At 53.4% G+C, this 24243-nt stretch overlaps 2 protein-coding genes and 1 long non-coding RNA gene across 7 annotated transcripts in view; 2 read left to right on the plus strand and 1 right to left on the minus strand.

The window, feature by feature from the left end:
- The window catches only part of UBL5 (ubiquitin like 5), a 3064-nt gene extending 1055 nt beyond the window's left edge, over positions 1–2009 (plus strand). The window contains exons 3-5 of one of the 2 annotated variants that reach the window (XM_025366746.1): positions 151–234; positions 388–425; positions 1850–2004. In XM_025366746.1, the coding sequence (XP_025222531.1) occupies positions 151–234; positions 388–425; positions 1850–1893 (166 nt within the window). In that variant the 3' untranslated portion in view covers positions 1894–2004. Of the gene's footprint in view, positions 1–150; positions 235–387; positions 426–1849 lie in introns of both variants that reach the window. The other variant, XM_025366747.1, reaches the window with a different exon arrangement.
- Positions 2010–7396: 5387 nt separating this feature from the next.
- LOC112612341 lies at positions 7397–8363 on the minus strand. Its single transcript, XR_003116846.1, has 2 exons — positions 8180–8363; positions 7397–7995 (listed from the first exon to the last, which is right to left on the minus strand). It is a non-coding gene; the product is annotated as an uncharacterized LOC112612341 (long non-coding RNA).
- Positions 8364–8521: 158 nt separating this feature from the next.
- On the plus strand, positions 8522–22991 carry PIN1 (peptidylprolyl cis/trans isomerase, NIMA-interacting 1). 4 transcript variants are annotated; one of them, XR_003116844.1, is made up of 5 exons: positions 8523–8718; positions 11748–11960; positions 21332–21442; positions 22391–22613; positions 22835–22984. XR_003116844.1 is itself a non-coding variant. In XM_025366744.1 (5 exons), exons 1-4 carry the CDS (start codon positions 8661–8663, stop codon positions 22498–22500), a joined length of 492 nt encoding a protein of 163 aa, XP_025222529.1. In that variant the 5' UTR covers positions 8523–8660; the 3' UTR covers positions 22501–22502; positions 22835–22984. The 4 variants fall into 4 exon arrangements, 3 of the variants coding, with proteins under 3 accessions (XP_025222528.1, XP_025222529.1, XP_025222530.1); XM_025366744.1 differs by having other exon boundaries at positions 22391–22502; XM_025366743.1 differs by having other exon boundaries at positions 8522–8718; positions 22391–22991.
- Positions 22992–24243: the final 1252 nt, after the last annotated feature.

The raw sequence follows: 24243 nt of genomic DNA on the forward strand, positions 1-24243 counted from the left end.
AAAAAAAAAAAAAAAAAAAAAAAAAAAAAAAAAAAAAAAAAAAAAACCCGGGAGAGGGGGCGGATGGGGTCCTGGCAGATGGTATTTAGCCCTGGAATGTCCTCTTCCTCGTTCTACCGCTCCCATTTGCCTTAACTCCTCTGCGCCCAGCACGGATGATACTATCGGGGACCTTAAGAAGCTGATTGCAGCCCAAACTGGCACCCGTTGGAACAAGATTGTCCTGAAGAAGTGGTGAGTGCAGTAGTAGAGCCACTGGGTGGACTGGACTAGGCCGGAAGGTTTTGGTTTGGGGGAGCGCTGCAAGCAGCCCTTTGCTTAGGCTGGGCTACCTCATTCAGCCTCGAGCCTACTTAGCCTTATCTCTGAAATGTCTCTTTTCCTTAGGTACACGATTTTTAAGGACCACGTGTCTCTGGGGGACTGTATCCTTTGTGTGACTTCTTGAGGAAGCATCTACATACCCAGCCTCGGTTATCTTCGTTCAAAACTAACGTCTGCATGAGATAATGTTTATTAAGTGTTTAACTTAGTACGTGGCACATGGTGAGCACTTAGAAAGTGGGAGCTAGTCTGAGCGCGGTGGCTCACGCCTGTAATCCCGGCACTTTGGGAGGCCGAGGTAGGCGGATCACAAGGTGAGGAGATCGAGACCATCCTGGCTAACACGGTGAAACCCTGTCTCTACTAAAAAATACAAAAAAATTAGCCGGGCATAGTGGCGGGCGCCTGTAGTCCCAGCTGCTCGGGAGGCTGAGGCAGGAGAATGGCATGAACCGGGGAGGTGGAGCTTGCAGTGAACCGACATCGTGCCACTGCACTCCATCCTAGGCAACAGAGCGAAGACTGTCTCAAAAAAAAAAAAAAGAAGAAGAAGAAGAAGAACATGGGAGCTATGTAACTATTTGGTTGGGGAAGAGGGTAGTTGGTGAAAGTTTGACTTCAAGTTCAAAATATTTATTACTGACCTCCACCTGAGTGCTGGACAGTAGGTCAGGGTGGGGTGAGACTCAGGTATATCTATTGTGCAGAAGGAACAGAAGCTTTTTGAATTTTTATTTTATTTATTTTTTTGAGACAGTCTCGCTCTGTCGCCCAGGCTGGAGTGCAGTGGCGCGGTCTTGGTCCACTGCAACCTCCACCTCCCGGGTTCAAGCAGTTCTGCCTCAGCCTCCCAAGAAGCTGGGATTACAGGCGTGTGCCACCACTCCTTGCTAGTTTTTGTATTTTTAGTAGAGATGGGGTTCTGCCACATTTTCCAGGCTAGTCTCGAACTCCTGGCCTCAAGTGATCCTCCCGCCTCGGCCTCCCAAAGTGCTGAGATTATAGCCATGAGCCACTACACTTGACCTAGAAGGAACATAAACTTTTTTTTTTTTGAGATGGAGTTTTGCTGTTGTTGCCCAGGCTGGAGTACAGTGGCACAATCTTGGCTCACTGCAGCCTCTACCTCCTGGGTTTAAGCGATTCTCCTGTCTCAGCCTTCCAAGTAGCTGGGATTACAGGTGCCCACCACCACGCCCAGCTAACTTTTTTGTATTTTTAGTAGAGATGGGTTTTCACTGTGTTTGAACATCACGATGTTGGCCAGGCTGGTCTCAAACTCCTGACATCAAGTGATCCACCTGCTTCAGCTTCCCAAAGTGCTGGGATTACAGGTGTGAGCCACTGCACCCGGCCAGAAATTTTTTGGTAAAGTTTCAGTTCTCTCCAAATAAAAATGGCCTGGTCCAAAATGGGCTTCCTTAGCCCTGAACTGAGACCTCAGGCCACCCTGACCCAGCTGTGAATGGATGAGAGGGGTGGGGATGGAAGCCAGAGTCAGGATTCCTTAACACCTTTCCTTCAGATGAAATCCACGATGGGATGAACCTGGAGCTTTATTACCAATAGATGAGAATCCTCATCTTCCTGCTGCCCCGCTCTCCTTTCCCATCCTCATCCCCCACACTGGGATAGATGCTTGTTTGTAAAAACTCACCTTAATAAAGACTTAGATGTTGCTTTGTTGCTGTCTCTTTGCATGAGAGCTGTCTAGTGATGGATGGATTGGTCGCTGTTTGGTCTTCACTGCACCATCAGTATGTACCTGCTGAAATAAGAGCTCCAGATCAACTGGATCCATGAGGGCAGAGTAGACCAGCAGGCTGGGAGTCTGTGTAGGAGCCCAGAGAGAGCTCTGGGGTTTGCTGTGGGTGTCTGAAGGTCAAGAGACGCTGGGATTATTGTCACCCTAATAGACCAAAGAGCCTCCAGGTAATGACAGTAGATGGAATTGTTAGGAATTAAGATTCTGAAATCACACAGACCTGAGGAGGTATAGATGAGTTTAAAGCATGTTTAAACATCCACAGTTGCTGGCACCATTTTTTTTTTTTAAGACAGGGTCTTGCTCTTTCACCCAGGCTGGAATGCAGTGGTGCGATCATAGCCCACTGCAGCCCTAAAGTGGACTCACACAGTCCTCCTGCATCAGCCTCCCAAGTAGCTGGGCGGTGTGTACCACCATGCCTGCTAAAATTTTTTTATTTTTATTTTTTTTTTGAGACAGAGTCTCGCTCTATCGCCCAGGCTGGAGTGCAGTGCAACCTCTGCCTCCTGGATTCAAGCAATTCTCCTGCCTCACCTGAGTGCTGGGATTACATACCATGTAAAATTTTTTGTAGAGACGGTATCCCTATATTGCCCAGGATGGTCTTGAACTCCTGACCTCAGACGATCGTCCAGCCTTGGCCTCCCAAAGTACTGAGATTATAGGCGTGCGCCATCATGCTTGGCCCTGGCACTTCTTTTCAAGACAAAAATAAGGTGATAGTAGAAAGTGTGGCACTGTAAGTGTGACTACATGAGCTCAGCCTCAAGAGTCAGACCAACTAGATGTGAATTTTTTTTTTTTTTTTTTGAGACGGAGTCAGCCCAGGCTGGAGTGCAGTGGCGCGATCTCCGTTCACTGCAAGCTCCGCCTCCCGGGTTCACGCCATTCGCCTGCCTCAGCCTCCTGGGTAGCTGGGACTACAGGTGCCCACCACCACGCCCGGCTAATTTTTTGTATTTTTTTCATAGAGACAGGGTTTCACCGAGTTAGCCAGGATGGTCTCGATCTCCTGACCTCGTGATCCACCTGCCTCGGCCTCCCAAAGTGCTGGGATTACAGGTGTGAGCCACTGCGCCTGGCTTAGATTTGAATTTTCTTTTTTTTTTTTTTTTTTTGAGACGGAGTCTCGCTGTATCGCCCAGGCTGGAGTGCAGTGGCCGGATCTCAGCTCACTGCAAGCTCCACCTCTTGGGTTCACGCCATTCTACTGCCTCAGCCTCCCGAGTAGCTGGGACTATAGGCGCCTGCCACCTCGCCCGGCTAGTTTTTTTGTATTTTTAGTAGAGACGGGGTTTCACCGTGTTAGCCAGGATGGTCTCCATCTCCTGACCTCGTGATCCACCCATCTCGGCCTCCCAAAGTGCTGGGATTACAGGCTTGAGCCACCGCGCCCAGCTACATTTGAATTTTGATTGATCCTTAGCATGTGATCCTTTTGCCTCAGCCTCCTGAGTAGCTGGAAGTTATAGGTGCACGCCACCATGCCCAGCTAATTTTTTTAGTAGAGCTGGGGTTTCACCATGTTAGCCATGATGGTCTTGATCTCCTGACCTCGTGATCTGTTCGCCTCAGCCTCCCACAGTGCTGGGATTAGAGGCGTGAGCCACTGCACCCGGCCCTGAATTTCTTATTTCTTTATACCACTCCTCCCACCAGTGGTGAGCATTAATACATTTAAGTGACTCTAGAAACTTTCTGAAATGACCTAGAGTTTTCATCATACGGGGATAATTATATGTTCTGTAATATTTATATGCCATTCCACAGTTTGCTTTTCTATGCTTTATTTTTTTTTATTATTATTTTTGATTATTATTATTTTGTGAGATGGAGTTTTGCTCTTTTTGCCCAGGCTAGGGTGCGATGATGCAATCTCGGCTCACTACAACCTCTGCCTGCCAGGTTCAAGCGATTCTCCTGCCTCAGCCTCCCAAGTACCTAGGACTACAGGCAGGAGCCACCACACCTGGCTAATTTTTTGTATTTCCAGCAGAGACGGGGTTTCACCATGTTGACCAGGCTAGTCTCAAACGCCTGAGCTCAAGTGATCCGCCCGCATTAGCCTCCCAAGGTGCTGGGATTACAGGTGTGAGCCCTTAGGCCAGCCATGATTTAGCAATTTTGAAACTACTTTTGTAGGTATGGGCATATGGGCCCATGTAATACACACAAACAGGGTTGAACAAATAAGAGAGCTGGGTGTCTCACTGTGGAGAAGGAAGTTACAAATAAAACAGGAGATGGGAGTGCTTAAAATGAACCTTGTAGGATTGGATTTGGAGGCATCAGTCTGAATTCAAGGTTTTTGTTTAATAGATACATTAGTACCTATAGATGTGTGTATACATATATATATATTTCCTTGCTCTGTCCACTTCGAGGGACCAGAAACAGTGACACTCCAGTAGCAGTGAGCACCCATCCTGGAACATAAAGAGAACACTAGTGGGATAACAGGACCGGGGGTGGAATTTGTGGTTTAGTTAATAGTATTATATTGATATTGGTCTCTTAGTGTTGATAATTATATTATGGCAGGGTTTCTGAGCTTTGGCATTGTTGACCTTTTTGGGTTGGATTTTTTTTTTTTTTTTTGAGACAGAGTCTCGCTGTATCGCCCAGGCTGGAGTGCAGTGGCACGATCTTGGCTCACTGAAACCTCCACTCCCTGGGTTCAAGCAATTCTCCGCCTCAGCCTCCCGAGTAGCTGGGATTACAGGCGCCTGCCACCACGCCTAGCTAATTTTTGTATTTTTAGTAGAGATGGGTTTTGACCATCTTGGCCAGGCTGGACTTGAACTCCTGACCTCGTGATCCACCCACCTTGGCCTTCCAAAGTGCTGGGATTACAGGCGTGAGCCACTGTGCTCGGCCTTTTTTTTTTTTTTTTTGGGTGTTTTTGGAGACAGTCTCATTCTGTCACCCAGGCTAGAGTGCAGTGGGAAGCTTATGGCTAATTGCAGCCTCTTAACTCCTAGACTCAAGATCTTCCCACCTCAGCCTTCCAAGTAGCTGGGATTACAGGCACGTGCCACCACACCCAGTGAATTATTTTTGTAGAGATGGGGGTCTTGCCATATTGCCCAGGCTTGTCCCAGACTCTGGGTTCAAGCAATCCTCCTGCCTTGGCCTTCCAAAGCCCTGGATTACAGGTGTGAGCCACCACGCCCAGCCCTTGGGTTGGATAATTCTTTTGGTTGGGGCTGTGCCTTGCAGGATGTTAGCAGCATCCTTGGCATATAATACGAAATGCCAGTAGCCAGTAGCATCTCCTGCTCCAAAATGTCTGAAGATATTGTAATAACCAAAAATGTATCAAGATGTTGCCAAATGTCCCTTGGGAAACAAAGTCCCTACTGGTTGAGAATTTTGTTCTATTATTTATTTAAGACACTAATATTACGGAAGGCTGGGTGAAGCGTACATGAAAACCCCACTGTTTTTCTAACTGCCCATGTCTACAATTATTTTTTTAAAAAAGTATCTTTTTGCCCAGGTGCAGTAGCCAAAATCCCAGCACTTTGGGAGGCCGAGGTGGGTGGATCACCTGAGGTCAGGAGTTCGAGACCAGCCTGACCAACATGGAGAAACCCCATCTCTACTAAAAATACAAAATTAGCCGGGCATGGTGGCGCATGCCAGTAATCCTCGCTACTCGGGAGGCTGAAGCAGGAGAATTGCATGAACGAGGGAGGTGGAGGTTGCAGTGAGTCGAGATAGTGCCACTGCACTCCAGCCTGGGCAACAAGAGCAAAACTCCGTCTCAAAAAAAAGTGTATTTTTATTATGCTAATACATGCTTGTAAAAAATGTTCTATTAAAACTTACGCTTTTTTTTTTTTTGAGACGGAGTCTCGCTCTGTCACCCAGGTTGGAGTGCAGTGGTGCGATCTCGGCTCACTGCAAGCTCCACCTCCTGGGTTCATGTCTTTCTCCTACCTCGGCCTCCCGAGTAGCTGGGATTACAGGCTCCCTCCACCATGCTCAGCTAATTTTTGTATTTTTTGTAGAGACAGGGTTTTACCATGTTGGCCAGGCTGGTCTTGAACTCCTGACCTCAGGTGATCCTCCTGCCTTGGCCTCCCAAAGTGCTGGTGTGAGCCACCATGCCCAGCCTAAAACTTAAATTCTTAATTTCTTCCTTCACCTGCATCTCCAGTGATAGTCATTAACATATTGGAAAGAATCCAGAAGTTTTTAGTGATATAAATCTATAGTTTTTATATAATTGTGATAATTACATATTACTTATTTTTATTTATTTATTTATTTATTTATTTATTTTATTTTATTTTTGAGATAGAGTCTCGCTCTGTCGCCCAGGCTGGAGTGCAATGGCATGATCTTAGCTCACTGCAACCTCCGCCTCCCGGGTTAAAGCGATTCTGCCTCAGCCTCCCAAGCAGCTGATGGGACTACAGGCACGTGCCACCGCACCGGGCTAATTTTTTGTATTTTTAGTAGAGACGGGGTTTCACCATGTTAGCTAAGATGGTCTCGGTTTCCTGACCTTGTGATCTGCCTGCCTCGGCCTCCCAAAGTGCTGGGATTACAGGCGTGAGCCACTGTGCCCGGCATATTATTTATTTTTTAACAGGTAATTGATAGTTATATATAATTTAATACTCATACTGTTCAGCAGCTTGCTTTTTATGCTTTATATCTTTGATATCTTTCTATAAGTGATCTATTCATAAATTTCCTTTGCTTTGGTTTTGTTGTTCTTTCATACATACTATAATTGCTGTACCATATTATGACTTGCTTTTTCACCCGGCAGACAATACCAGTTAACACTACATATCCTAGGTATGGGCCAGGCACTGTTTTTTGTTTTTGGAGGTGGGTTTTTTTTGTTTTCTACATGGGGTCTTGCTCTGTCAACCAGACTGGAGTGCAGTGGCATAATCACAGCCTCACTGCACCCTCAACCTCTGAGGCTCAAGCTATCCTCCCACTTGAGCCTCCTGAGTAGCTGAGATTACAGGTGCGCCACCACACTCGCCTTTTTTTTTTTTTTTTTGAGATGAAATCTCGCTCTGTTGCCCAGGTTGGAGTGCAGTGGCACAATCACGGCTCACTGCAACCTCTGCCTCCCAGGTTCAAGTAATTCTTCTGTCTCAGTCTCCTGAGTAGCTGGGATTAAAGGTGCCCACTACCACGCCTGGCTAATTTTTGCATTTTTAGTAAAGACAGGGTTTCACCATGTTACCAGGCTGGTCTTGAATTCGACTTCAGGTTGTCTGCCCGCCTGGGCCTCCCAAAATGCTGGGATTATGGGTGTGAGCCACCGAGCCTGGCTTGAGTGCTTTATGTGGATTAATTTATTTAATCTTCACATCAAACAGAAGGATGTATTATTGCTTATCCCCACTTTGCAGATTGGGAAACCAAAGTACAGAGTAACATTAAGTAATCAGTTCAAGGTCACATAGCAAGTGGCAGTGCCAGGCTTTAAACCCAAGTCTGGCTCTAGACTTCTCTTAGCCTTCTACTGCATCCTGCATCTAATTTGTTGTGGGCAGTTTTCCCTGAGTTCACTTCACTCAGCCTCATTCTTTTTAGCGGTCACATAGGGTTCTATGCTAGGTGAACTGTAGTTGAACTGTTTGCTGTCAGTGTCTTCAACTCCCATATCTACCCACAGTTCCCGAACCCTGGGTCCCAAATACCTCCTCTGTGTCCCACGGGCTCTGCAGACTCTATTTTAAGTTGGCTAAAACTGAGCTCATCTCCTCCCACCTGTACCTCCTCCATGTTCTTATATGAATGTCAATGTCGGCACCCATTGGTCACCCAGGATGGAGGAAGGAGCCAGACTGTGAAGGAATAAGGGAAGTAAGCAGGTTCCAAAAGACGTGGAAGGCGTTTGGGTCCAGAGCCTAGGGAAAAGTTTGGCCCTGCAAAAAATAAAAGAGGCTGGGTTAGCTTTGGACATCTGGGGAAACAGGTGGAATGAGGGAGGATGGAGGAGCCAAATTTAAGCATCGGGCACTTAGGTGCTCATCTCCAAGGCAACTGCATTGCTATGGCAACAGCAGAGGCAGCACCGCCCCGCCCAAGTACCACCTCGACCGCCGTTACCTCCGCAGCAGCCAGACGCTTCCGCATGAGAGGGCTGGGGGCTTGCGGACCTTCGGGAACGGCTCAGGAAGGCGGGAGTTGCTGCTGCATTAGCCAATCCATAAGCTCTGTCCCGCCTGGGTGGGCTCTGCGGCGAGGCGCGCCAAGAAGGGGTCGGGAGTTTTTTGGCGCTCGCTAAAGGGCGTTGAGAAGGGCGGGGCCGCGTCGCTTCGGACCACTCAGGAGCCGAGGAGAGCGAGTGGGCGGGGCCAGGCTGAGGCTGGCCGGGGGCGGGGCAAAGGGATAACGTGGGAGGGTCCGCCCAATCTCTCTTCTACCCAATAGAAGGCCAGAAAGCCAATCCGGACGGTTGGGGCGTCCAATGGGCGTTGCCGCGAGGCCCCGTTGCAGAGCGCGTCTAGCCAATAGGCAGCGGCGGCGGGCGGGCGCGGGCGACCGGCGGCGCGGCTGAGGCGGAGCAGGCGCTGCGGCAGGAGGGAAGATGGCGGACGAGGAGAAGCTGCCGCCCGGCTGGGAGAAGCGCATGAGCCGCAGCTCAGGTGCCGCGGGGGTCGGGGCTGGGGCGGGACCGCGCGGGCCCGCGTAAGCAGGGCTCGAGCTCACCTCTTGGGCGCGGCGGCAGCGGTGCCTCCCTCCTGTGGGGTCCTGGCTCCTCCGCGTCGTACCCGGGGTAACGGCCCCGGCCCGCCCTGTTGTGGGGACTGCGAGCCTCAGGAGCCGCCGGGAAGCCAAAGGAAGCTGAGGCAGGGGGCTGGGCGGGTGAGGGTCCGGGAAGTCCGGGGCGATGGCCCTGGCCCTACCGGCCCGGCTGATACCTCTCGGCCTAATGCACCTGACGCCCCCGGGGGACGTCTCTGCACCTTGCTGGGCCCGGGGGCACCCCTGGGAAGGGGACACTCCAGTACCCTGCAAAGGGCATAGGGTGTTGCCCGACCTCGGGTCCACAACCTACCGTTGCTAACACCCCTACCGTGTACACCTAATGCTGAGTCTGCGACATCGCCGGTGACATTCTGCCAGACGATGGCCCCTGTGCTTAGGCCCGATTTAACGGTTAGCCACAATGATAATATTGCCAGTAACAGGGCACGTTTGTCTCTGTGTCAAGCGCTTTAAGTTCTCTCTGAATTGCCACAACTCTGGGAGCCAGATAGTTATTACTTCCTTTCTTACCAGCAAGGAAACTGAGGCCAGAAAACTGAAGGAACTCGTCCAAGATCATTCCAGGGGCTGGGGGTTGAATTAGGACCTAGGCAGTTTGCCTCCAGATCCCCCCGCCCGTGTCAGAGCAAACTCCTGAGTAGCAGGCCCAGCATCTGTGGGCAGGTCGCGAGTCACTCTGCTGCCTCCAGAGCCCATAGCAATCGCATTTGCAGTAATAATTCTCCTTGGTTGAGTGCCAGGTTCTGGTGAACGCTTTGGATACATGGACTCTCCTCATTAACCCCGTGAGGTTTGATCTCCTTATTCTCTAGTCCCCATTTTTCAGATGAGAAAACTGAGGTGCAGAGAGAGAGAGCCCATTGCCAAGGTTTTAGAGTGAGTCCGTAGCTCAGCTGCATTTGCCCCTGGAACCCGTGCTCTGGCCCATTCTGCTCTAGCCCTGGCCTGTGGCTGGGACCTCCAGCATAAACCGGATGCTCTGCCCAGCCCTGGGCCCATTTCTGCTGTGTCTGCTCGGTTCAACCCTGATGGCTTCCTTTATGGGCGACACTCCATGTCACCCAGGCGAACTGTCAGCCTTTAGAGTGGCACCCAGTAGGGTCTTTACTTCCAGCTTCTTGTTCACAGTATTCACTCCTTCATACCCCTCACTCCCTGGGTAACATCTGGCCACCAGTAATGCTGGTTCCTAGCTCTGCAACACTGTGCACGGTGTAGTAGCTAAGAGCAGAGCTTTCAGGTGTGAAGTACCTGAGTACAGTTCCTCCCTCCCCCTGTATGTGCCTGGAACAGAGTAATGTTACTCATTGCTGCCATTCCCAGAGATGCAGAAGGTGAGGCCTCCGTTTTGTCGTCTATACAATGGAGATAATAAAGGCTATCCCACTCTTAATGTGTGCCAGTTTCTGTCCTAGGCATTTTGCAGATGTGTGAGCTTATTTGGTGCTTTCTTCTTCTTTTTTCTGGAGACGGTCTCACTGTGTGGCTCCGGCTGCAGTGCAGCGTCTGCCTCCCAGGCTTAAGCAGTCCTCCCACCTCAGCCTTTCAAGTAGCTGAGACCACAGGCATGTACCACCACCCATGGCTAATTTTTTATTTTTTATTTATTTACTTCTATTTATTTATTTATTTTGAGACAGAGTCTCACTCTGTCGCCCAGGCTGGAGTGCAGTGGCATGATCTTGGCTCACTGCAGCCTCCGCCTCCCGGGTTCAAGTGATTCTCCTGCCTCAGCCTGCTGAGTAGCTGGCATTACAGGTGCCTGCCACCACATCTGCCTAATTTTTGTATTTTTAGTAGAGACGAGGTTTCACCATGTTGGCCAGACTGGTCTTGAACTCCTGACCTCAGGTGATCCACCTGCCTCAGCCTCCCAAAGTACTGAGATTATAGGCCTGAGCCACTGAGCCCAGCCAGCCTGTTTTTTGGTTTGTTTTTGTTTTTTCTGAGACAAGAGTCTCACTCTTGCACCCAGGCTGGAGTGCAGTGACATGATCTTGGCTCACTGTAGCCTCCGCCTTCCAGATTTAAACAATTCTCCTGCCTTAGCCTCCCGAGTAGCTGGGATTACAGATATATACCACCACACCCGGCTAATGTTTGTTTGTTTGTTTGTTTGAGGTGGAGTTTCGCTTTTGTTGCCCAGGCTGGAGTGCAGTGGCACAATCTCAGCTCACTGCAACCTCCACCTCCCAGATTCAAGTGATTCTCCTGCTTCAGCCTCCCCAGTAGCTGGGATTACAGGTGCCCGCCACCATGCCCGGCTAATTTTTTATATTTTTAGTAGAGATGGGGTTTCACTGTGTTGGCCAGGCTGGTCTCAACCTCCTGACCTCAGGTGATCCACCCCACCTTGGCCTCCCAAAGTGCTGGGATTACAGGCGAGAGCTACCACGCTTAGCCCTTTTTAAATTTTTAAAAAATTATTATTTAGTCCTTTCAGTGACCCTAAGGTAGGAACTGTTATCTCCATTTTACAGGTGAGAACGCTGAGGCCCAGGGAAGGTAGATGACATTTGAACGCAGATTCAGATTTGAATTCAGGTGGTCTGCCTGCTGAGTGCATGCTTCGAGTCAACTTCCTGTCCCCCAGCTTCCTCCTTGAAGTTATCTGGGTTATTTTCCTCCTTGAAGTTATCGGGGATTGATGTTATCCTGTGTTTTGTTTGCTTGTTTAGCACCTGTCTGTTCTCACCTAGAATGTTAGCTCTCTAAGGGTAGGGACTGTATCCTGCCACATTGGTTCATGTCTGGAGAGCCTGTGGCACATGGTGAACACGCCATGGATTTGTTGAATGAAGGCACCCCCTGCAAGCCAGGCCCTTACCCTGGCTTCTGGCTGTGGGCTCAGGTGGTGTCATGGAAGCACAACCCTAGCTGAATTCCCACCTGCCCTCCCCTCCAGGCCGAGTATACTACTTCAACCACATCACTAACGCCAGCCAGTGGGAGCGGCCCAGCGGCAATAGCAGCAGTGGTGGCAAAAACGGGCAGGGGGAGCCCGCCAGGGTCCGCTGCTCGCACCTGCTGGTGAAGCACAGCCAGTCAAGGCGGCCCTCGTCCTGGCGGCAGGAGAAGATCACCCGGACCAAGGAGGAGGCCCTGGAGCTGATCAACGGTGAGCAGGGCAAGGGCAAAGGCTTGGGAGGGGATCTTCTCCCAGGTGGGCCTTTGTAGAAGTCACACCAGACCCTTCACCCCAGCTTGCTCAGCTACCAGGCGTTGATGTTGGCCAACACCAGAACGCCAGTGCATGACATGACCCTGACCTTCACAGCAGCCATTCTCTTTCCTTTCCATCTGGCATTTCAGGGTGAGCCAGGTAGGGGCAGAGGACCCAGTCCGGGGACTGGCAGACCTGGGTTCAGGTAGTACTGTGCCTCTGTGAACTCTGTGACCTTTGAGAGGGGACTCATGTCACCTCCCCTAGACTCAGCGTTCTCTGTAAAATGGGCATCCTCTGAGGACCATTGTGAAAGTTCAAGGGAATAAGGCAATGCATTTTGCCCAGTGGGCCCTCAGTCTGTGGGAACTGTTGTCAATAGTAATATCATCCAGTAGGGGCCCGAGTCACAAACATAGGTGGGTCCAGAGAGAGTGGTCAGAAAGGTAGTGACTGCGTGCAGGGTGCGGTGGCTCACACCTGTAATCCCGGCACTTTGGGAGGCCTTGGAGGGCAGATCACCTGAGGTCAGGAGTTCGAGATTAGCCTGGGCAGTATGGTGAAACTTTGTCTCTACTAAAAATACAAAGATTAGGCAGATGTGGTGGTGCGTGCCTGTAATCCCAGCTACTCGGGAGGCTGAGGCAGGAGAATTGCTTGAACCCGGGAGGCGGAGGTTGTAGTGAGCCGAGATCGCACCACTCCACTCCAGCCTGGGCAGCAAAGCAAGGCTCCATCTCAAAAAAGAAAAACGAAAGAAAGAAAGGTAGTGAGTGCCAGCAGAGCTAGTGAGTTAATTCTGACCTAAGGGAGGAAGCTATTCCCTGCTCTGTTCTGTGTTTCCTCTGCAGTCTGGCACTGGGGTGGCAAACTTTAAAGGCCAGATGGTAAATATTTTAGGTTTCGTGGGCCATGCAGTCTCCGTCAGCTCTGCTTTGTAACTGGATGGCAGTCATAACCAATGTGTAAGCAAGCACATGGTCATGGCTGTGTGCCAAGAAAACTTTATTATTTACAAAATCAGGGAGGATTTGGCCTGCAGGCCATCATTTGCAGAGCCCTGTGTAAAGCTGTCCAGTTTGGCTGCCACTCACCACATGTACTATTTCCATGTAAATTAATTAAAATTACCATTCAGATGCAGTGGCTCACACCTCTGATCCCAACACTTTGGGAGGCCAAGGCGGGAGGATCACTTAAGCCCGGGAGTTTGAGACCAGCTTGTGCAACAGAGCAAAACCCTGTCTCTACAAAAAAATACAAAAATTAGCTGGACATGGTGGTATACACCTATAGTGCCAGTTACTCAGAGAACTGAGGTGGGAGGATCCCTTGAGCCCAGGAGGCAGAGGTTGTAATGAGCCGAGATCATGCTACCGCACTCCAGCCTGGGTGACAGAGCGAGACCCTGTCTCAAAAATAAATAAGTAAGATAATATCAAAAATTGGTTTCTCAGTTGCACTGGTCATACTTTAGCTGGTGGCTGCCATCTTCAACAGCGGGAATATAAAACACATTTCCATTCTTGGCCGGGCATGGTGGCTCACGCCTGTAATCCCAGCACTTTGGGAGGCCGAGGTGGGTGGATCACGAGGTCAGGAGATTGAGACCATCCTGGCTAACATGGTGAAACCCCGTTTCTACTGAAAATACAAAAAAATTAGCTGGACGTGGTGGCAGACACCTGTAGTCCCAGCTACTTGGGAGGCTGAGGCAGGAGAATGGCATGAACCTGGGAGGTGGAGCTTGCAGTGAGCTGAGATCACACCACTGCACTCCAGCCTAGGCAACAGAGCCAGACTCCATTTCAAAAAAAAAAGACAATTTCCATTCTTGCAGGAAGTTGTGTCTGACAGCCTTTCTCAGAGTCCCCAGAACCTCCTGGGCTATCCCTACTCCAAACAACCCATCCCTCAACCATGCCCAGACAGCCTGGGTTGCTATGCAGCTCTGCCGGGTCCTGGCTGTGTGATCTTGAGCAAGTTACTTAACATCTCTGGACCTCAATCTTTTTCTCCTTCTTCTTTTGAGACAGGATCTTGCTGTGTCATAGCTCACTGCAGCCTCAACCTCCTTGGGATCAGGTGATCCTTCCACCTCAGCCTCCCAAGTAGCTGGGACCGCAGGCTCATAACACCACACCTGGCTGATTTTTGTATTTTTAGTAGAGAGAGGACTTCACCATGTTGCCCAGGATGGTCTCAAACTCCTGGGCTTAAGTGATCCTTCCACCTCAGCCTCCCAAAGTGCTGGGATGACAAGCGTGAACCACTGCTCCCGGTGGTCAAGTCTTTTTCATTTATAAAATTAGTATTAGAATAATAGGACCCACCTCCCAGGGTAGTTGTGAGGACTCCTGGCTAGTACAGTAAAGTGGGAGTAACAGCTCCTGGCATTGGTAAACGTTCTGTTATTGTTAGTGGCCACTGTCATTGCAGTTGTTGGTTGTGGTAACACAGGGCCCAGCACAGAGTGCTCACTCGGTCAGTATTGGCTGTTGTTTTACTCTCTCATCACTTGGTCCAGTACTGGCCTGTAGGATGTTATTACACATGCACACCCCCAACATGGCATCTAGCACAGTAAGTGCCCCCGTTAGCCTTATATGTAAGCATGGTAGAGAGAAGCCAAGCTCTTGCACGGAATCTTGAAGGCTGATTAAAGAGCCAGCCTCCTGACCTCTGAGGGCAGGGACTGGATCTCTCTCTTTCCCCTGTATTCCCATCCTGCCACACAAAGCCTGGCCCGGAGTCAGCCCTCACAGCCTTGTTTCATGAGCCAGTAGGAAGCAAGAAGGATTCCTGGCACAAGAACGGGCAGAAGTAAAGGCCTAGGGCTAGGATGTAGCCAGGACTCTGGGGAAGGCTTTGCAGGGAGCTGGGGGGTGGTGAGACCTCTCACGGGCAGGTCCCAGCCAGGTTGAGGATGGTCCTTGTCAGGTGAGGAGTTTGGGTTCTTTCCTGGAGGCAGCAGGACATAATGTGGCCATGTGGGATGAGGAGAGGAACCCAGCAGTGCTCTGCTTTCAGCAAAGATCTGGGAAGCTAGAATGTCAAGGACCAGGGAAACTGGAAGGCGCAGAACCTTCAGAGGTTCTGGTTGCCCCAGAGCAAGAGGAAGAAGTGGAGGGAGAAGCCAGGAGAGAATCACGAGATGACCCCTCGGGTCCTCCCAGCTCTAGTGGTCACTGTTCTGAGGCTTCCGGACCCCATAAGAGTGAGTAGGAGGGCTCAGGCATTTGGGGATGGAGTGGCATGAGGTGGGCTCCTGGGGGTCAGCAGAGCGGCCAGGCGTAGGACAGAGCTGCTTCAGGCGGTCCTGATGAGAGCTGGCAGAAGGCTGAGGCCGATGGGGACAGTGAGGAGGGCATGGGCCTGGGTGTGGTGGGCGAGGGTGTTCCCCCATCTCTGGGTTGGACAGGTGCACCTGGTAAGTAGCCAGGTCTTAGGGCCTCGCCGTAGGTACCTGCAGATTCGGGAATGTCAGCAGGAGCCCCGCCTGCCCACATGATGGAAGCTGTGGGAGGAACTGCAGCGAGAGACAGTGTGACTTGAACTTGGGGGCTGGAAGTGGAGGAAGAAGTGAAAGGGAGCAGACCTGAGAGAGATTCAAGAGGCAGGATAGAAAGGACTGGGTGATGGATTAGGTGGGCAGGGGTGGGATGTCTGGGGGAGGGTCAGGGAAGAATAGCATGGCCCACCCTGGGCTTGTACAGGGCTGAGTTTCAGTGCCGGCTGTGTGGTCTTCATTCCCTGGGCCTCAGTTGCCTCATCTGTAGAATGGGGAGAGGGTGGCTATGAGGATCCAGGAGCGATGGGCTCTGTGGCTGGTGCGTTCTGCATGGTGGAGCCTCAGCCCCAGTCATTCGGGTGTGGACAGTGGGGCAGCTGAGGTCAAGTCAAGGTCTCTGCTCATGGGCAGCCCCTGCTGCCACCCCACAGCCCATAGAAAGAGTTCTGGGTAGGACCACAGGCGGCCTGGTGGGCTCAGCACACAGATGATGACCTTGGCCCACGACCTCCCTCTCCTGGTATACTGCCTGAGACGGTACTGGGGCAGATCCCCTCAGAGGTCAGTAGGAGGCTGCAGTGAGGTGGCCCTGGCCAGGGTACACTCAGTAACATCCTCATGTGCAGTGTCGGTGTGGGCATTGGGCACCTGGGCCTCATTTTCTCTTCCATGAAGTGGATGTTCTCCCCTCAAGGGTTCATGCCGGGTGATCAGGAGATCATGATTTGGGCAGCTCACTCCCCAGCTGGCGGTGGGCTGAATCTCATCAGTGCCCATTTAGATCTGGTGCTCCGCCCTTGCCCCGAAGGGACAGGCTGCCTGCAGAGAGAGTCGGGGCCTCCACGTTTTCTGCTGAGGCTCCTTTTCCCAGCATTGGCTCCTCTGCAGCTGCTGGGCTGCAGCCAGAGGCTGTCAGGGATCCGAGGGAGTCATTGCCAGTGTCCTTGTCTAAGGAGGATGGGCCGTGGAGAAGCCCTCCCTGCCTACTCTCCACCCCCGGCCCCTCACATGCCCAGGGCCTGGAGGGTCCCAGGGAGGCTGAGACTATGAGCAGCCATCCTATCCACATACCCATCCCAGCATCCAGGTCAGCCCCTTTGCCCCAGGGTCCCCAAGGTCACTGGCACCCTTCCAGCTTGCTGGCCTTGGGCCAGCCTCTAGCCTCTCCTTCTGGATCTTGGTCTTCTCAGACCTGACCCTGTCACCTCTTTCCCCAACCGGGCCCCTTCCCCTCTGGTGCCTGGGCAGCCTCAAGGAAGTATGCTGGAAGCAGCGTAATGATCTGGCAAGGCAGAGGAGAGAGCACATCTCAAAACCTTTTTGGGGTCAAGGACTACCCTGTTTGTTCCCTCACTCCCACCTAGGTCACTGAGGTGCATTAGCTTGGACTGTTGTAACAAAATACCACAGACTGTGGCTTAAACAACAGTCACCACTTTCCACAGTTCTGGAGGCCAGAAGTCCATGATCCAGGTTCCCTCAGATTCTGTTCCTGGCGAGAACCCATTTCCTGGCTTGTAGATGGCTGCCCTCTCACTGTGTACTCACATGGTATTCCCCAGTCGCATGTGCACGGAGTGAAGGAGCACAGGCTCTCTGGTGTCTCTTCTTATAAGGACACTAATCCTGGCCAGACGCAGTGGCTCATGCGTGTAATCCCAGAGCTTTGGGAGACTGAGGCGGGCAAATCACTTGAGGTCAGGAATTCAAGACCCAGCCTGGCCAACATGGTGAATCTCCATCTCTACTAAAAATACTAAAAAAAAAAAGTAGTCGGATGTAGTGGCACATGCGTGTGACCCCAGCTACTCAGGAGGCTGAGGCAGGAGGATCGCTTGAACCTTGTAGGCAGAGGTCACAGTGAGCTGAGATCACACCATTGAACTCCAGCCCGGGTGACACAGCCAGACTCTGCCTCAAAAAAAAAAAAAACAAAAACAAAAAGGGGACACTAATCCTGTTGGATCAGGGCTCCACCCTTATGACCACATTTAACCCTAGTTACTTCCCTGAAGTCCCCATCTCCAAATGCAGCCACACTGGGGGTTAGGGCTTTAACACATGAATTTGGGGTGACACAAACATTGAGTCCATAACAGATGGATGGGCAGCTTGGATCTGTCAGGGGCCTGCTCTGCAACAGCCGCTGCTTAAGCGGTCACTGATTCACTCCTTGGAGCAGCCTCCAACGTGGGAGCAGCTGTTACCCCATTTTACAGGCTAGTTGAGTGAGGCTCCAAGAGGTAAGGTCACCTGCCAGACTCGCATTGTTCAGGAGCAGCAGAGGTAGGATCTGAACCTGACGTAGTCCAGAGTCAGCACCCATAACGTGTCCTCTTGGGCCTTGGGGATATGCTGTGAGCAGGCTGGCTGGGGTCTGCCAGCACAGACAGGTGCCATTCTGTTTTGCATACAATTTCAGGGGGTCCTGAACACCTTGAAGCAGGTGGAGGCCCCTGCTCCAGACTGGGAGCTCCTGGAGAGGCCACCCTGCATCTGTGTGGTTCTAAGCTGGAGCCACATCGAATCAGGATGGGGCTCCAGCACCTGACAGCCCCCATCAAATTTCATGGGTTTGGTGCCATCAAGGCTGACATGTTGTCTTGGAGGAGGCCCAGGAAATCTGGCCTTAGGATCACAGCCTGAGTTTCAGGTAGACAGGGCATGAGATTCCAGCATTTCTGCTTCAAGCCCCGTGGTAGGTCCCTGTCTGCCTCCTTCCCCATGGCCTATTTCTGTCTCATTTATTCATGAACTTCTTGAACATTCATGAACACCTGTTTTGTGCACAGTGCTGGGTTCTGAGGGTGTAGCAATGAACAAGGCCAACCCAGCAGCCTTCGTTCCCACACTGTGAGGCAGGGAAGCAACCTGCCAATAGGACGGCAGTAAATGCAGCACCCAGGGGGAGGCACCTCACACAGTAGGGGATTAGGGGAGGCTTCTGGGGGAGACCAGAGGATAGCTGGTGAGTTTCAGGCAGGACGAGAGGCTTAAACCAAGGTCTGCGAGGCAGGGGAGCAGGGCGGGAGTAGGAGGATTTCATTGTCGGGGGGTCGGGTGCAGGCTGAGCTAACAAGACACAGAACCAAACCCCTCAAGGTCAGCCTCACAGAGCAGGAACTCAGGAAGAAAGTGTTTGGTTTTTTCTTTTTGAGATGGAATTTCGCTCTTGTTGCCCATGCTTTGCCATGCTGGAGTGCAGTAGCACGATCCCAGTTCACTGCACCTTCCACCTCCCAGGTTCAGGAGAAAGCACTTTTAAAAAAAAAATCATTCCAGCTACTTGGGAGGCTGAGGCAAGAGGATTGCTGCAGCCCAGGGGTTCAAGGCCAGCCGGAGAAATATGATGAGACCCCATCTCTACAAACGGAAAACAAAACAGTCGTTGCTGGCTTTCATCAAAGCAGAAGGTTTTCCAAGAGAGCTGGCAGGTCAGAGGCAGATCTGGGTGAGATGAGCTGTGGGGGCGCCAAAGTGTGGCTTTTATTTGTTTTTAAGTGGTATGGCTTGCCACTGTGTGTGTGAGAGGACAACTTGGACGGGCTGTCCAATTTCAGGGATCCCTGTGGCTGTGCCCCCAGCCCTGGTCATTGGGGGCTGCAGCAGGGTGATGCTTGTTCAGGGCCTGGGGCTGGACCTGGCTCCTCAGATGCTCAGCGCCTGCAGGCAGTCCTGCTTCCCCGAAGCAGGTGGGTACCCTGGCTGGCTTAGTGGTCCAGACAGAAGCGGGGACAGGGGACTCCAGTGCTCTGTGCCTAAGGCCAAGGAGATACCTAGAAGTTCAGGGAGAGGAAGGGTGGGAGGGGGTCCTAGCAACATCTAATTTAAGTCGGAGTCACTGGTGGATGTGTCTGGCACAGAGGGGGACCCTGTGGCAGCCCTGGAAGTGGGGTGTTCTGATCAAACCAGGGCATCATGGGCAGAAGCCTCTGTAATATGCCATCCCAACAGAAGCTGGGGCCCTGTATGGCATTGATGTCCCTGTCGGACAGGCACCACGCAATGCCCCAGAGTGATGGCCAGATCTGACCAGGACACGTGGGCCGGAAGGGCCAAGGATAGGGGCAGCAGAGCAGTAGAGGCTGCGTCATCCCTGGGATGCAGTCCACACGGAGGGGAAGAATGATGAAAGCAAGGGACATTGGTCAGGGTCCTGCTCGGTGCCAGGCACTGTGCTGCATGTCACAGCCACTGGCACAAGACCGTCAGGTGGAGGAGCAAAGGGATGTCAGAGCAGCAGGTCCTGTTGACATCCAGCTCAGATACCAGGACACTGGTGGCTGCCATGACGTGCAGCCCAACAGGGAGCTATGGCTGTGCTGTCATGGTGGTACCATTTCCATCATGGTCCCAAGCAGGTCAGAGTGTGAGGCCGAGGAACCCTGGGGACAATTGGATCAGTTCAGTGTGTTCAGCAGGTGCCATGATTGGGTGTCCAGGCCTCCTAGCACTGGCTAGGTCACCCAGCAGTGTCCCCATGGCTCTCTGACAGGCTGTAGGCGGGTGCGTCAGCTATGTGTGTCCTGGGCAGGTTGGCCGGCAGTCGTGTCATGGCCTCATTTAGGTCAGAAGGAGCAATGGGTAGAAGTGTCAGGGTGACGTTAGGAAACCCCCTACTGAGTGTGTCAGGGTGACTCTCATGTTGGAGAGAAGAACTGGTGTCCCTGGAGCGTGGCTGCCAGGCCATAGGGTACACGGGGTGGGTGCAGTTCACCCAGAGGGCTGCCCTGGCTTGCTGGGGCTGTCACATCACTGGCCTAGGGAGGACACTGGAAGGGACACCCATTGGTGTCAGAGCAAGAGGAGGATTGGGGTAGAGCAGACTTTGGCCCATGGGCACCTTCCTGGGGGCGGCCTGGACTCGGGAAGGCGGTAAGCCATTTCTTCCCACCTGGCATGTGCACAAGAGTGCATACACAGACTTGCTCACACACATTCACACAACACACACCACGTGCACACACACGCAACCCTCCCCACTTGGCTCCCGAAACATGAGTCACTCAGATGCTACTCTGCTGCTATCCTGCCCCCCTCTGCCAGCAGCCCTGTTCCTCCTTCCTCCAGCAGCCCTGGCCTCCCCCGCCTCCTGGAGAGTCAGAGTCGATGGGCTGGTTTAGGCCACACAGGGTGGGGCCGCCCTAAGTTCTGTCAGCATGCAGACCGTAGGTGGGGAGCCAGGAGAAGAGCTGTGTCGCCTGCCTCTGGGACCCTGGGGCTACAGTCCACGAGTGTCCCTTGCAAAGCCCACCGGGGTGCCTTGGAGACCCTTCCCAGTGCCAGACTGTTCTTCCCAGATGGGACAGCTGAGGCCATGGGCTGCCGTGGCAATGCTGGGCCCTCTCTGGACAGTTCTCCCACCTCTGCCCAGGGGGCCCTGGGGGCCCAGCTCCCTGCCTGGGTCAGCGTCTCCCTGCTTCCTGCACTCCTCTGATCTGTCCAGCTTGGATGTAGATTTTCCCTCAAATGTGTGTGTGTGTGTGTGTGTGTGCATGTGTGTGTGCTGGAGAGAGTGACAGCGGGAGCAGGGATGTGAGACCCGCAGGGTTGCAGGGCTCATGGGTGACTGGCGGGGTGCACCGAGTGCTCATGCACGTGAAAGTCGCCTCTTCTTGGGTGTGTGTGAGGACAGGTGTGACTGTGCCTGCAGGTGTGTGTGAGGAGAGGGGTATGGGGAGCATGTGTGCCTGTAGGGGGAGGCTTTCCGAGTGAAGTGCTGCCTCCCCCGCCGGCCAGCTCTGGAGCCCTCCATCCTGTCTGGTCAGGTCCCGCCGCCCTGACCTGGCACTCCCATTACGTTCCATGTCCGCAGGCTACATCCAGAAGATCAAGTCGGGAGAGGAGGACTTTGAGTCTCTGGCCTCACAGTTCAGCGACTGCAGCTCAGCCAAGGCCAGGGGAGACCTGGGTGCCTTCAGCAGAGGTGCGCAAGGAATGGGCCCCACCAGGTCGGGGGACCCCCACTACCCTGAGGGATAGAGGCCGGGAGGGTCTGGGCACTGGGCTCCCGGGTGCCACACCGGCCTTCGGGGTCCAGCAGGTGGCAGCACAGCCCCTTCCTCAGGCTTCAGAGGCTGCTCTGCTGGGCAGGGCCAGGGCCACACAGGGAGGGGGCTGCAGCGCTTTCTTCCTGGAATCATCTCTACCCGGGGGTGGGGGCGCGGCCTCTGTGTGTCTGCGCGCAGATGTCCTCATCCCAGGCCCACCAAGGCAGGTACGTCCTGTCCTCTGCCTCTTCCTTTTTGTGGTTTAAGGCTGGGGGCCCTGAGAGTCCCAGGGCATGTCCCCCAGAATCCCTTTCAAAGGTGGGGAAACCAGGGGTGAGAGGAGGTGGCCCTGAGTTTAGGCCTGTCTGGCCAGGAGAGTGGAAATCAGGGACAGAGGGGACCAAGCAGCCTCCTCTTTCTCCTCTTCAGTCCTCGTGATCTGCAGAACATCAGGGAAAGGCCAGGATGGGTTGCAGGGTATGGTGTGCAGGTGTCTTAGTGGGGCGGGGTGGCAGCATGGGGCCAGGAGCTGCCCACCAGCTCCGAGAAGGCTGGCGGGACAGATGACATGGCAGGGCTGGGAACCAGGCCCAGGGAGACGAGTTCACCACCGAAGTGGCCCCTAAACGTGCAGCGGCAGCCGCAGCCCTGCCTGCCATCCTTCATGCTGTCCTCCGGCTTCCCAGGGCCTCCTTAATGGCCCTGCCGCCCCTAGCTGGGCCGCCGCTCAGCACCAGCAATAAACGTGGTGACGGATGAATGTGGACGAGTGTGAGGCTCAGCGCAGGCAGGAGCCCCATCTGTCGTGGCTGCTGCCCGCCCTGCCTCATCCTGTCCTCTGCCAGCCCAGCCTTGACGCCCCCACCGCCCCTCCTGGCTCCCAGGTCAGATGCAGAAGCCATTTGAAGACGCCTCGTTTGCGCTGCGGACGGGGGAGATGAGCGGGCCTGTGTTCACGGATTCCGGCATCCACATCATCCTCCGCACTGAGTGAGGGTGGGGAGCCCAGGCTTGGCCTCGGGGCGGGGCAGGGCAGCTGGGCCCTCCAGCTCCCCTCTTGCCCGCCAGCCAGTAGCCAAATCCCCCACTCCCTGCCACCGTAACACAGTATTTATTGTTCCCAAAATGGCTGGGAGGGGGCCCTTCCAGATTAGGGGCCCTGGGGTCCCCACTCCCTGTCCATCCCCAGTTGGGGCTGCGACTGCCAGATTCTCCCTTAAGGAATTGACTTCAGCAGGGGTGGGAGGCTCCCAGACCCAGGGCAGTGTGGTGGGAGGGGTGTTCCAAAGAGAAGACCTGGTCAGCAGAGCTGCCCCGTGTTCCCCCAGGTCCTGGAGGCAGACTTGAGGACCGAGTTATTTCTAGTTAGGCCACGCTCCTCTGTTCAGTCGCAAAAGCAAACACTCGTGCGGCCCAGCCATGGGCCCTCTGAGCAACTGTGCAGCACCCTTTCACCCCCAATTAAACCCAGAACCACTGCTCCGCTCTCCTGTGTCTCATTTCTCCCCGGGGAAGCATAGGGAGGACGATGTCGCGAGGAGGGGATCACAGCCAGCCCATCCTGAGTCCCAGCTGCATGTTCTCCCCCAAGACTCCCCCTTGCCCTGGGCCAGCACCCTGAGACCTGCACCCTGAGACCTGCTTCCCTGCCATCTCAGGTACTTCCGGAAGGTTCATGGGTCCAACCCAGCACCTGGCCCAGCACCCACTGCAGCTGCGGTTACCATGACAACAGGGCCCTCCTGGACTGGAGGGGGCTTCTGCGGGGAGGGGGATGGGAGCAGACACGGCTTCTAGTGCTCAATTGAAGGTGCAGCAGAGGGGATCCTGGGGCGGGTGGTGGGGAGATGGGGTCCCCCGCCAGTGTGGGGGCTATGGATGTGGCCTGCCTGACCCCCATCCCCTGTTCAGTCGGGGGCTGTGGGTCTGGTGGAAAAGTGGTTATGCCTGCACGCCCTATTCCCCTTCCACTTGATGGGGACCAGCCCAGATTGTGGGGGTGCCTGGCTGGCAGAGCTTAGGGACCTGAGCAACTAAAGCCTGGCCCCAGGGGACCTCCCCTCCCGCAAGCGCTGAGTTTCTAATAAAGGCCAAGCCTCATAAACAATCACCTGCGCCTGCTCCCATCTGGCTGGCTTCGGGAGCAATCGCTCACTCGCCTGCTGCCTGCCTGCCAGAGCGTTTGTCATTAGGAAGGTTTAATGGGTTTCCTCTCAGCTCCAGAGGGCTGGGGAGAGCCGGCTGCATGGCTACACCGCCAGGCAGAATGTTCTCCCGTCGCCTGGTGGAAGGGGGTTGGGAGTGAGGCAGCCGCGCCACCATTCACACCAGCAGTTGGATGTGGGGTTGGGGAAGTGACCACCCCTCCTGGAACAGTGGAGGCCCTGGTTCTGGAAGGATAGGAAATTAGTGGCTGGGGCCCAGAGGGTTTGCCGAGTTCCACTCCAAGGTGAAGAATGGGTTTTGTGTCCTGTCAGCAGCAGGGCCCAGGGAAGGGTGTGCATCATTCTGTGTGGGAGACGCTGCCCCTCACCCGTGTGTGTGTGTGTGTGTGTGTGTGTGTGTATGTGTCTGCATTTGCCCAGTAATGTGTGGGGCCATGTGATTGGTTGTCTCTGTGTCCTGTGCATTTCGGGAGTCCCCTGGTCTAGGTGTGACCACCTGCCCCTCCAGGCACCCCCTTCCCTTGTCTGTGCAGTGGCCAAAACCCAAATGAGAATGTCGCTGTTAGGTAACC

Source organism: Theropithecus gelada, chromosome 19, assembly GCF_003255815.1.
Source record: "Theropithecus gelada isolate Dixy chromosome 19, Tgel_1.0, whole genome shotgun sequence".
Lineage (NCBI taxonomy): Eukaryota > Metazoa > Chordata > Mammalia > Primates > Cercopithecidae > Theropithecus > Theropithecus gelada.

Excerpts from the sequence above, each read along its gene's own strand:
- PIN1 (XM_025366743.1), top strand. The coding sequence starts at position 8,661 with ATGGCGGACGAGGAGAAGCTGCCGCCCGGCTGGGAGAAGCGCATGAGC. Across the intron at positions 8,719-11,747 it reads GCGCATGAGCCGCAGCTCAG|GCCGAGTATACTACTTCAAC; the intron begins GTGCCGCGGGGG and ends CCTCCCCTCCAG. Across the intron at positions 21,443-22,390 it reads CCTGGGTGCCTTCAGCAGAG|GTCAGATGCAGAAGCCATTT; the intron begins GTGCGCAAGGAA and ends CCTGGCTCCCAG.